The following is a 13,596-nucleotide window of genomic DNA, read 5'->3' on the forward strand; positions in this document are numbered from 1 at the left end:
GCTATACAGTACTTTAAAAGAAAAGTTAACAGATGTTTGACTTTTATCCTTCTGTTTCCAACCATCCAATATTTACCAACCATCGGGATGAATACTTATATGACACAAACTAGACATATTAGTATGAAAAAGAACTAACAATTCTCCAAATAGTAGGACGTGATTCAGTTTTCATGGAAATATTCATTTTCGGGTGTTCAACTTCAGTTTGGAAATATGAAAAGGCTCAGTTTGGTGCATTCAGATGATAAAGCTTTATGACATTAATTACAAATGACATAAGAAAGAAGCAAATATTAGTTATATTTAGAACCTATAACAGAAAATAATTTAAGTAAAACAGTTGATATAAAAAGCTGTATATAATTAAAAGTTGTTAGTTTCATCGCAATGAATGTAAACATGTGATCATTCGTTCAAAAACAATAACACACGAGATCCTAGATTTTGCAGTCATCGGGAGAACAAATCCTTCATGCAAACTGCACCTACTACCAAGAAGAAGAAGATCCTAGATTTGGGCATGGTATGTAAAGTTTTCTCGGCATTTACGTAAATAATTCCTTTATTTTATTTTATTTTATTTCATTTATATATATACAAGAAGGTACATTGGGTTTGAGAGAATACATTGGATAGTACAGTATTTACATTCTTGTAAAGCCACTAGTACGCGCAGCGTTTCGGGCAGGTCCTTAATCTAGCAGATAATTTTAAGTAGGTAATTTCAATCAGAATTGATAAATGAAAGATACATTACAAGAGAAAAATGAGATGAGAGAGATAAGTAAGTATATTAAAGCACATTGTTATATTAAAGCTCTGATTGATTACATTGACAGCTTGATTAGTAATTTAAACAAGATTAATAGACACCATACAGCAGATTGACAGCACATATAAGACAGCAATGATCACAATGGTAAAGATGTTCAGAATGGGTACATAAAGATTGGGAGACTGGGTAGCAAAAGATACAGATAACAAGATTTATAAACACCATACAACAGATTGGCAGCACATATAAGAAAACAGCAATGATCTCATTGGTAAAGATGTTCAAATTGGGAACATAAAGGTTGGGAGATTGGGTAGCAATAGATACAGTGCAATTTTAAGGCAAAAAGTGAAAAACTGTGAAGATGAAATTAGGTACTTTTTAGTATTGATTTTGAATGATGTAAAAGTTGGACAGCTTTTCAATTCAGTAGGGAGTGAGTTCCATGAACTGGGTCCCTTTATTTGCATAGAGTGTTTACACAGATTAAGTTTAACTCTGGGGATATCGAAGAGATATTTATTTCTGGTGTGGTGATAATGGGTCCTATTACATCTGTCCAGGAAGAGTTTCAGACAAGGATTTGCATTTAAGAACAGGGTTTTGTAAATGTAGTTGACACAGGAGAATTTGTGGAGTGAGATTATGTTTAGCATGTTTAGGGAGTTAAACAAGGGGGCTGTGTGTTGTCTGAAAGCAGAATTTGATATTATTCTGATAGCAGATTTATGCTGGGTGATGATGGACTTGAGGTGGTTTACAGTGGCTGAACCCCATGCACAGATACCATAGTTGAGATAGGGATAGATTAGTGCATAATATAGAGAGATGAGAGCAGAGTTAGGAACATAATATCTGATTTTGGAGAGTATACCAACTGTTTTAGAGACTTTCTTAGTTATGTCTCAGGAACTTAGGAACTATGTCTTAGGAAATCACGCTCGAACGCTCATCCGCTCCTGACGACCCTAGCTGCTGCCCCTCCAACTTTATCAGCTGCTCCTTGAGCCCACAACATCCCTAACATGATGTAACAACCCCAGAAGGCAGCTAAGTACCCAGTGACCTAAATGTGACCGAAATATTCGACAAAACCTAACCTACTAGCTCATCTCGACCTCATTAGTGTTGCTCCCTGGAGGAAGCTAACCTGACGTTTGCTGCTGCCATATCAACGAGTCTACCCCATCTGCTGCATACATCTCTGCTGCTACCATGCCAAACAATTCTAAGCTCGGCAAGGCCGTAAAGAATGATAGCACACCTATCAGGATGAACCCAACCAGCCAAGCTAGCAACAGGAATAATGCGGCTGTCTCCCCCTTAGGGGCTACCGGGGGGAGTACCGACCCTCCCTGCGTCAACAATAACAAACCTTCCCAGCTGATTGAAGCGTCGTCACTGACTCGAGCCTTACAACAGTTATGTAACCATATGGAGCAACTTAAACGAGCTGCCTCCCCATGTTCTGACTTTAAGCGTCTCGCTGATAATCCATGGCTCAGATTATTGACTCAAATACATGATGACCAAAAGTCTATAAACCGAGAGCAGTCGGACCTGATAATGAAGCTTCAGAGTTATGCTTTGGCCATGCACAAGATTAACCAAGATCTGTCTGCCAGAGTCGGCCACCTCGAACAGGAATTAAGCTCTCTTCAGATCTCGGTTACTAACTTTAAACCAGCAGAAACCTCTAAGAAGCAAGAAGAGATGCTACAAAAGTTAGAGAACCACTTTAACTCCCTACAACAGCAACACACTGCAACCCAAGACGAATCAGACCAACTTAAGCTCCTTGATTCTGTCATCATCTCATCACATGATTTTCCCCATGAAACTGACAGAGAAGACTGTACTGCCATCGTGATCCAGGAATTGCGTACTAAGTTGAATTATTCAATCGAAGCAAGAGACATTAAGTCAGCTTATAGAGTGGGTACCAAATCATCTGGTACAAACAACAGAAAGATAAGGGTGAAGTTAGATAGCTGCTCCCGCAAGTCAGACCTTATCACTACTGCAGTCGCTATGAAATCCAATGTTTATGTGAACGAATGTCTTACCAGATTCAGACAAAATCTCTTATTTAAACTACGTGGAATTTGCAATAGATCCATTGCTATTAAACATTGTTTTGTGCGCGATGGTAAAATAATAGCTAGGAAGACTGACTCTGGAAAAACTTATGTCATAACCACTGAAGCACACCTCACTTCTTTCCTGGATGACTGTGGGATATCAGCTGAATAACCAGAACATAATTTGTAGTCTCACATACAACCAAAGTGTACTTAAGCTCTGCCTTTCCTTTCCAAAGGTGTTTATTTTTATTTTTATTTTTTTATTTTTTTGTTTGTCATTTTTGCCTGTTTTATACTCTTAATTATTTGTTCTTAGTTAATCCCCTTGTCACTAAACCTAGGGCTTTTTATTACCCTGTTAATTAACCATTACTAAGCAAATTATCTTCAAGATCATTTTTTTATGATTATTATTTTTCTTATTATTTTTTATTTTACATTTATATTGTCAGTCTCTACTGATTTTTTGTTTTTTATTTTATGTAACTTCTGTGTCCTCCCTGGCTATCTATTGGATCTTTATTTTACTTCTAAATTGTTACTATTTTATTGTATTTGCTTTTATTCTTGTGTTTTGCTTTATCGTGTATCTTGTATCGTGATCCCTCTGCATCCCTATGCACACTGATATTGATCCTGATCAAAATCTTCTGTCTCATATCTACACCAACCAGCACATTGATCATCATTATTGCAAGTATTTCACAGCACACCAGGCTAAAAACAAACTTCAAAATAGCACCTGTCTATCAGTTTATAACCAAAATGTTAGATCACTTGGTAAACATTTTGACGATTTAAATGCATTACTCACAGCAATAGGTACTAACCTATCGTTCATTATTTTAACAGAAACTTGGCTAAATAAAGACTATACCCAACTCTACAACTTAGCTGGTTATAAAGCCATTCATAACTGTAGGCCTAATAAAAAAGGTGATGGCACAGCTATATATTACCGAGATACATTTATCTGCAACAGTGTTATTAGTGACAGAGATGACTACTGTGAATATACTTTTGCTCAGTTTACAATTAAATCCCTTAAATCCTCTTTGACTATTGGAGCCATCTATAGATTTCCCAATACTAACATAGCTTCTTTCTAAGGAGTCAACCTAAGGAATCTTATTATAAACAACAATCTCAACAAAAACCACATCATTTTGGGAGGAGATTTTAATATTGACCTGGGTCAACAAAATTGCTCTCAAGTTGACTATTTCCTTAACAGCATGAACTCCTGTATGCTAATCCCCACAATCACCAAACCTACCCGAGTCACTCAAACATCAGCGACTACCTTGGACCACATATGGACAAACATAACAGCTCCCCTTGTATCTGGTATAATCTACGACAGAACAACTGGCCACTATCCTACCTTTCTCATAGCGAACATGGACATAACACCACCAAAAAGCAAGAAACTTTCATTTAGGCTACACAGTGAATCAGCTTTAGACAATCTTACAGAGGCACTTTACAATATTAACTGGGATTCTGAATTCAATAATACCCATGATATAAATTCATTAGCTAACCTCTTCATCTCCAAAACTCTAAGCCTCTACAACCTTCATTGTCCCCTTCTTACCAAGCAAGTAACTGACAAAAGATTAAACAATCCATGGCTCACAAGTGGCATTCTCAACTCAATCAACAAGAAACATGAATATGAAAAGAAAGTTAGGATTGGCCTAGTTTCAAAGGAAGTAGCTAAAAGGTACTCATCAATGCTTACCAGTATCATAAGAAAGGCAAAACTTGCATATTATGTGAATAGATTCAATGAAGCAAAGGGCAACATGAAAAGCACTTGGAAAACTATCTCTAGTATCCTAGGAACTAAACAACACTCTCATAACCAAATAAAACTCTACAAGGATGGGGGATATACCGTCAACTGATTTAGAAATGGCAAATGAATTTAATAGTTTCTTTTCATCGGTTGGTGCTAATCTTGCCAGTAAAATCCCACAGACTCAGACACATATTAACACATATCTCTCAGGCAGCTATCCAAACTCTCTTCTCCTTTCACCAATCAGCCCGGCAGATGTTGTGTCCATCATACATTCTCTAAAAACCAAGGCAGGGAACACCAGTGAAATTCCGTCCATTGTGTACAAGAGAGCCTCCCATGCCCTTGCCCCACCCATAGCACTACTGTTCAACAAATCTATAGAGTATCACACCTTCCCTGATATCCTCAAAAAAGCAAGAGTAACGCCAGTCCATAAAGGAGGCAATCCGGCGGACATAAACAATTATAGACCAATATCAAATCTACCCATTCTATCAAAAATATTTGAAAAAATTATTTACAAACAGCTCTATTCCTACCTCGTAAAATTCGACATACTCAGCCCCTGCCAGTTTGGCTTCCGGTCCCAAAAGAGCACCAATGATGCAATCATTAGTCTCCTTGACATTATCTACTCAGCCCTTGACAAAAATGAGTTTCCGATTGGACTCTTCATTGACCTAAGAAAAGCCTTTGATACTGTTAATCACAACTACCTCTTACTTAAACTCCAGCATTATGGAATCCGAGGCCTTGCCCTTGACTACATCCGATCCTATCTTAGTGACAGACACCAATATGTAACCATCAATGATACAACTTCTTCCACTCCACCAATTACCGTTGGAGTGCCACAGGGCAGCATCTTAGGACCTCTTCTATTTCTTATATATATAAACGATCTGCCTAATGTCTCTAATATTCTCAAACCTATATTGTTTGCTGACGATACTACCCTTATCTACTCAAACCTCAACCCACATACACTAAATAATGTTGTGAATAATGAATTAAAAAAAGTCCACTTATGGATGTCAACGAACAAACTAACATTAAACATCGAAAAGACTTACTACATCTTATTTGGAAGCAAATCATCATATGCAATTCAGCTACAGATACACAACATTAACATCAGTAATAAAAATGATGGCAAGTTTCTTGGCCTATTCCAAGACAAGAGACTCAACTTCAGCACCCACATTCAACACATAACTAAGAAAGTCTCTAAGACAGTTGGTATACTCTCCAAAATCAGATATTATGTTCCTAACTCTGCTCTCCTCTCACTATATTATGCACTAATCTACCCCTATCTTAATTATGGTAACTGTGCATGGGGGTCTACCACTGCAAACCACCTTAAGCCCATCATCACACAGCAAAAATCTGCTATCAGAATAATAACTAACTCTGCTTTCAGACAACACTCAGCTCCCTTGTTTAAATCCCTAAACTTGCTAAATATTAACTCCCTCCACACATTCTCTTGTGTCAACTACATTTACAAAACCTTGTTCTTAAATGCAAACCATGCTCTGAAACTCTCCCTGGACAGATGTAATAGGACCCATTATCACCACACCAGAAATAAATATCTCTTTGATATCCCCAGGGTCAAACTTAATCTGTGTAAACACTCTATGCAAATTAAGGGACCTAGTCTATGGAACTCACTCCCTAGTGAATTGAAAAACTGTAAAACCTTTGCCTTATTTAAAAGCAAAACCAAAAAGTTCCTAACTTCATCTTCTTAGTTTCCTACACTGAGCTTTAAATTTGCTCTGTACCTAGTGTTACCCAATCTCCTAATTTTTATGTAATATCAAACAATCTTATCATTGTGTTCATTGCTGTCTTCTTTTATGTGCTAGCCATATGCTGTATTGTGACTACCAATTTTTGTCAACTACCATTCAAGCTGTCACTGCAATCAATCTTATATTGTTTCTGCTGTATTGTGCCTACCAATTTGTTGTCAACTACCATTTTAAGCTGTCATTGCAATCAATCTTAGCTACCTATGTGCTTTAATATACTGTACCTACAATTTTCTCTCATCTTTTTTTTTCATTTCATGTAATCTGTTATCATTTTTTTGTCTATAAATTTTGCAAGTATTTACCTCCTTAAAATTTTCTTAGATTAAGGACCTGCCCGAAACGCTGCGCGTGCTAGTGGCTTTACAAGACTGTAATTACCATATTTGTATCCTCACATTCCTTATGTACATTCTTGTATATGCATAAATAAATAAATAAATGTGTTGTATGTTCATATACAACATACAAGTTCATATGTAATATTTTACTAATTGAAAAGAATGCAAATGTTTCATTGCTGTTTAGTTAAATAATTTTCAAAAACTTGTTGCAGTATTAAAGTTTTGCTTGTTATGTGTAGGAAGAATATATTTTACTGCATATAGGTATACACATTCCAATACGTTTTTAGTATGCAGCATGTTGTTTTTATCAATTATGTTTTTTATAATAAGCTTCCTAGAAGGTTGTAACAGATCCCATGAGCACCACACCAGAAATAAATACCTATTTGATATTCCAAGAGTACGACTTAGTTAAACTAGAAATGCTTTACAAATCAAGGGTCCTCGAATGTGGCCTTCCCAATTATGTTAAAGACTGTACCTCTCCCAACCAGTTTAAGTTAAAAACTAAGTACTACCTAATTAACTCAATGTAACCTACCTCACCCCCAAAATGTCAACCCATCTCTTCTATTTAAAACAATGCTGTTTGTTGACCAAATTGTATTTTACTTTTTTTCTGCCATGTTTCACCACCCCCCCCCTCCCTTTTTTTCCATTTTTTTCTTATTTTTTCTCAACACAATTTATACTTTAATCTCTTTTAGTATTAAGTTTTAGTCTTAGTGTTTTTCCTGCCCGAAACACTTTGCGTAATAGTGGCTTTAGGCATTGTATGTACTTGCTCTATCTATAAATCCATCTACTTTTGTATCTTACCTTGTATGTATGTACTTTACCTGAATAAATAATTGTATTTGTATTTGTAATAGGTAGATGATACAGAAAGCAGTACAATGTCTGTCACAAATCCTTTTACTGTGGCAGCATTAAGACCACAAGTAAGTAGAATAAATATGCCTGGAAGATCGACCCCAGCCAGCATACTAGCAGGTAAAAAAACATTTAATCAGCTTTTGACAAAATTACAAATAAAGATGTGTTATGTTATGTCATTGTGTTAGGTTAGCCTAGCTATTATTTCCAATTTGTTTTTTAATTTGTATTAGTATGCAGTACTAGGCTATTGTAACAAATTGGAATGTACAACGTCCAATATTTTTTTGGCAGATTCGTTCTTGGCTCCTGAAAACTATCTTTACTTACCAGATGTACCAAGAATAACTCCGGACAATAATGATGGTATTGTTTATAAAATCATTTGATTATGGCCTTTATAATACATTAATATCAAAGTTTACAACCTTGTGTAATACAGTAAGTCTTTGTTTTAACAATAACAACAGAATTTTTTTTCTATGCTCAGCATAATTGGCTTGAAATCCATCATCCCATTATAATTTCTATCACTTTGATCATTGGTTTAGACAATTACATCAAAACATTTAATGTAGCTTCTCTTGCTACAGTTATAATGTATCCTATTGAGAATGTATATTTTTTTAACAGAAGGTCTCCAGACACTAGCAATTTTAGCTAAAGAGAACCTTCATCGTGAATATTTTAAAATAAACTCGGCTCCCCAGAAAAAATGTGAATATATGAAGCGAAGTTTAAATATTGAGGACCTAAATTATCTGAAGCCTTCAAACAAGAAAGGAAAAGGAGAAAATTACTGCAGGATTATTGAAATCAATCAAACACAACGTTCAAACTTATCAGAAGGTAATTTTTTATTTAGTTATTTATTCCATGACCCATGTTTGTGTGTTCCTATATCATAGGTTTAATTGCTAGTGTAGATTTCATTTTGCCTCAGACTTAAAATTATTTAGGTTTTTGGTGTTTTATTATTCAAAATTTGTTTATAGATAATCCAAGGTTATAGTCAACTTCTCCTTTGAAAACAGATATTTACCTGAATGCCACAAACTCTAGTAGCCTAGAAGAGTACAGGAAGCCCGCGGCTTGTCGAAATTCCCCCCATTTGCCTTTATGATCTTTTTTGGGTATATTTAGAAATTCAGCACAGCTTTGGCAGTTACAGCTCTGGTGGGTAGGCAGTTCCATGTGTTAATAACCCTCTGGGTCAAAAATAATTTCCTGTTGTCAGCCCTACATTTTGGTTTGTTGAACTTGAAACCGTTGCTCTTTGTTTGTATTACATCTGAACCAAACTTTTTTTGATAATGTCATTGACTGCTTCATATCTGGCAATCTTTCCCTGTGTCTTATGACAGATTAGGCCATGGCTGCCATATTGGTCTGCCCTTGCATAGCCGCAAATACACCGGTGTTCGGTGGAGATAGGGGCAGCGATGGTCATAGACAGCAAAAAAATGTAGATAGTTTACAAATTAAAAATAGATAAAGTGTTGTGGAATTACCATACTTAAAGGTTGATTTTCTGCCTGCTTCTCTTTCACCTCTACACATTCAAAGTTCTGACTTCTCAACTAGTGTACCAACATATACTCAAACATATTTACCAGCTGCAGAACAAACACCAAAATCATTGAATTCTGGTACGTCCCTATTTGAACTATGTAATGTAATATAATCTTAGTACCTAGTATCTACTATATATATATATATATATATATATATATATATATATATATATATATATATATATATATATATATATATATATATATATATATATATATATATATATATAACTGAAAACTCACACCCCAGAAGTGACTCGAACCCATACTCCCAGGAGCAACGCAACTGGTATGTACAAGACGCCTTAATCCACTTGACCATCACGACCGGACAAAATGATGTGATAGCCGAGGCTATTTGAACCACCCCACCACCGGCACTCGGATAGTAATCTTGGGCATAGCATTTTACCAAATCACCTCATTCTTTGGGGCACACGTGAGGAACACAAATGCGAACAAGCCTGAATGGTCCCCAGGACAATATGCAACTGAAAACTCACACCCCAGAAGTGACTCGAACCCATACTCCCAGGAGCAACGCAACTGGTATGTACAAGACGCCTTAATCCACTTGACCATCACGACCGGACAAAATGAGGTGATAGCCGAGGCTATTTGAACCACCCCACCGCCGGCACTCGGATAGTAATCTTGGGCATAGCATTTTACCAAATCACCTCATTCTTTGGGGCACACGTGAGGAACACAAATGCGAACAAGCCTGAATGGTCCCCAGGACAATATGCAACTGAAAACTCACACCCCAGAAAAAACTCGAACCCATACTCCCAGGAGCAACGCAACTGGTATGTACAAGACGCCTTAATCCACTTGACCATCACGACCGGACAAAATGAGGTGATAGCCTCATGGTGGGGTGGTTCAAATAGCCTCGGCTATCACCTCATTTTGTCCGGTCGTGATGGTCAAGTGGATTAAGGCGTCTTGTACATACCAGTTGCGTTGCTCCTGGGAGTATGGGTTCGAGTCACTTCTGGGGTGTGAGTTTTCAGTTGCATATTGTCCTGGGGACCATTCAGGCTTGTTCGCATTTGTGTTCCTCACGTGTGCCCCAAAGAATGAGGTGATTTGGTAAAATGCTATGCCCAAGATTACTATCCGAGTGCCGGCGGTGGGGTGGTTCAAATAGCCTCGGCTATCACCTCATTTTGTCCGGTCGTGATGGTCAAGTGGATTAAGGCGTCTTGTACATACCAGTTGCGTTGCTCCTGGGAGTATGGGTTCGAGTCACTTCTGGGGTGTGAGTTTTCAGTTGCATATTGTCCTGGGGACCATTCAGGCTTGTTCGCATTTGTGTTCCTCACGTGTGCCCCAAAGAATGAGGTGATTTGGTAAAATGCTATGCCCAAGATTACTATCCGAGTGCCGGCGGTGGGGTGGTTCAAATAGCCTCGGCTATCACCTCATTTTGTCCGGTCGTGATGGTCAAGTGGATTAAGGCGTCTTGTACATACCAGTTGCGTTGCTCCTGGGAGTATGGGTTCGAGTCACTTCTGGGGTGTGAGTTTTCAGTTGCATATTGTCCTGGGGACCATTCAGGCTTGTTCGCATTTGTGTTCCTCACGTGTGCCCCAAAGAATGAGGTGATTTGGTAAAATGCTATGCCCAAGATTACTATCCGAGTGCCGGCGGTGGGGTGGTTCAAATAGCCTCGGCTATCACCTCATTTTGTCCGGTCGTGATGGTCAAGTGGATTAAGGCGTCTTGTACATACCAGTTGCGTTGCTCCTGGGAGTATGGGTTCGAGTCACTTCTGGGGTGTGAGTTTTCAGTTGCATATTGTCCTGGGGACCATTCAGGCTTGTTCGCATATATATATATATATATATATATATATATATATATATCATAGTCTAACTAACACATTACTGAAAGGTGTCAGTTGTTCTAGATGCTTATATAATATGTATAAAATACACTTTTATTTATTACATCTATTTGCTCTTGAAGATTTTCCTGACTAATTTAGAATCCCATATTTCAAAGTACTTGCTGCAGAACTGGAGGAAATTTATGAATCTCAAGCAAACATTTCTGATTGGCAAAAAAGAAGAAAAAATAGTGAGATTAAATGGGGAGAACGTAGGTCAATGCTGTTTAGCTGGACATTGTCAAAGTTGGGTGTTCCAGATAAAGGTAAATAACATCTTTAGTGTGTAATTATGGATAAATTTCAATGTAATTATGAAATGCATGATTAATGTCAATCTCTGAATACACTTAGATGTTTGTAATTTTTGAACTTGGTATACAATATTTCTAAATCCAATATTACCATTCAAAGTACATAATTACATTTTTTTTTGGAAAACCAGGCAAATGTTGTGTACAATGTAGAAGTTGTGAGGCAAGCATAAAATGTGAAGACTGCTTTCATTTTTTGTGTCATAAATGTGATCAGCAGTAGCATTTTGTAATGCCTTTCCACCAGCGATTCTGCTGGAAAAATGGGTTCTTCGAGCCTTTAGACCCAACACAAACTGTGTGTTCAGATGGGAATGTCATTCACTGGAGTAAGTAATGTACCTGTAGTATGTTTCTTATACTCTCATTTCTATCCTGAACCAAGCAGTGTTTTAAAATTTTATTTAGTTCATGTAATTTTTTTAGTAGTTTTTGTATTGGTCATTTTCCTCATTAATTATTGATTACCTCATTAATTACAGATTTTTAGTTAAATAAATGAATTTTTATTTGTTATTAAATATAAATCTTTCATGTAACTCCAGTTAATGCTAAAAAAATTATTAGTAATTTAAAATGTAATGATTGAAACATGCATTTATTTTGCTGCATAGCTGATCTTGTAAATTTAATTGTTACCAGAGCCTGTTGTACCAGCACATCCACCTAATTCCTGCCCAAACTGCAGTGAGAGCAAGTTCACTAATTTAAGCTCCAATAATTTGTGCATCTTTGTAACTTTAAGTGGTAGGTTACTTTAAGAAACATTTATTTGATACTAGTATTGGTAGCTACCATTGCTCAGGTGACCCAGGCTACAGTCTTCATCAATATAACCATTTATACTTCACTCTCTTTACCACTGTATCTTCACTTATGAAGACGTATTTATATCACATACGTATTTATAACCATACAGAGAATTGTTTATGGGTTGGTTTACACATATATTGATAGCCACACTTGAATCCCTTGCCAAATAAAATTGTTTTACTTCAATTTTTTTTATTTTTTTGTGGGGGGCAGGAAGGTATGATCTGTATACCCCAATATTTAGGTGCAAGTGCGGATATGTAGATGAAGAACTTGGGAAAGCCATGCACCAGTCTGGTTTTTATTCAACTGGAAGAAATAGTAGCACTTTCTACAGCATAAATCTATTGGATTCCTGGCATTTTCTCAAGAGAAGCAGCCCTGGAACTTCTCTTCAGGCATTAGTTAGTGCACTGGAATCATTTGGTGCTTCTCGAGGGCGTGTAAGTTTTCATACCATTACTGTTTTAATAGTGCAAGTATTAAATTGGTGTATAAACTTAAAAACTAAGTTTGTTACTAAGCAAATGCAGTGTCATTATTTAAGAAATAGGGTTAAATATTATTAAATTAATAAATAGCATGAATATTCTAAATATATATTTTATATATGTCTAATATCATAAGAAATGTAAATGGATTACCAATCTTTAACAATTTCTCTTTTTATGTAATGCTCATGTAAGTTTATTTTCATTTCCTGCAGGTATTTATAGTCTGTTGCTTAACATGCCACTGCTTGGCACTTTTTGATAATTACTTACACACATTTTACATCTTAGCATGGTCCCATCAATTTTGAAACAACAAAAAGTCTTCTTTGAATGGGGTTTCCATCCGTATGAACTTGGAAGAATAGCAGGAGAATTTGACAAGGGGTGCCCTGCATGTGATACAACACCTGTGGCTGTACATATTGATGGCAACAAGAAACTGTATCGTTACAACAAAGTTGGGAGGTAAATATTCAAGTTAAAATATTTAATGCTGCTCATTATTGTTAAGGTATAATGTAAGGTGTAGTAATATGTTTGTAGTACTATAAACACAGCACTGTATATTTATATAGTGTCATGCAACTTTTAAACAGATTTTTTTAATTGTTAACTGATTACACCTTTATTACTTGCCTTTCAACTTCAGTTGAATTTTTTTATTTGGACTAAGGCTTTACTAATTAAAAAATATTTATTTCACTATATACATTCATTTATATTGGAGGGATTATGATGTGAATGCCAGCTTGGGTAGTTGAATTAGTTTTAAGTGAAATGATGTTTAACTGTCAT

The 13,596-nt window shown here is 36.4% G+C and overlaps 1 protein-coding gene across 1 annotated transcript; it reads left to right on the top strand.

Moving 5' to 3' along the window:
- Positions 1-7,649: 7,649 nt before the first annotated feature.
- LOC123774145 (uncharacterized) lies at positions 7,650-13,131 on the top strand. The gene is made up of 5 exons (XM_069312793.1): positions 7,650-7,829; positions 8,007-8,078; positions 8,346-8,561; positions 12,521-12,750; positions 13,090-13,131. The coding sequence occupies exons 1-5, from the start codon at positions 7,733-7,735 to the stop codon at positions 13,129-13,131; spliced, it is 657 nt and encodes a 218-aa protein (XP_069168894.1). The 5' UTR covers positions 7,650-7,732.
- The last annotated feature ends 465 nt before the right edge of the window (positions 13,132-13,596 follow it).

Source organism: Procambarus clarkii, chromosome 73, assembly GCF_040958095.1.
Source record: "Procambarus clarkii isolate CNS0578487 chromosome 73, FALCON_Pclarkii_2.0, whole genome shotgun sequence".
Lineage (NCBI taxonomy): Eukaryota > Metazoa > Arthropoda > Malacostraca > Decapoda > Cambaridae > Procambarus > Procambarus clarkii.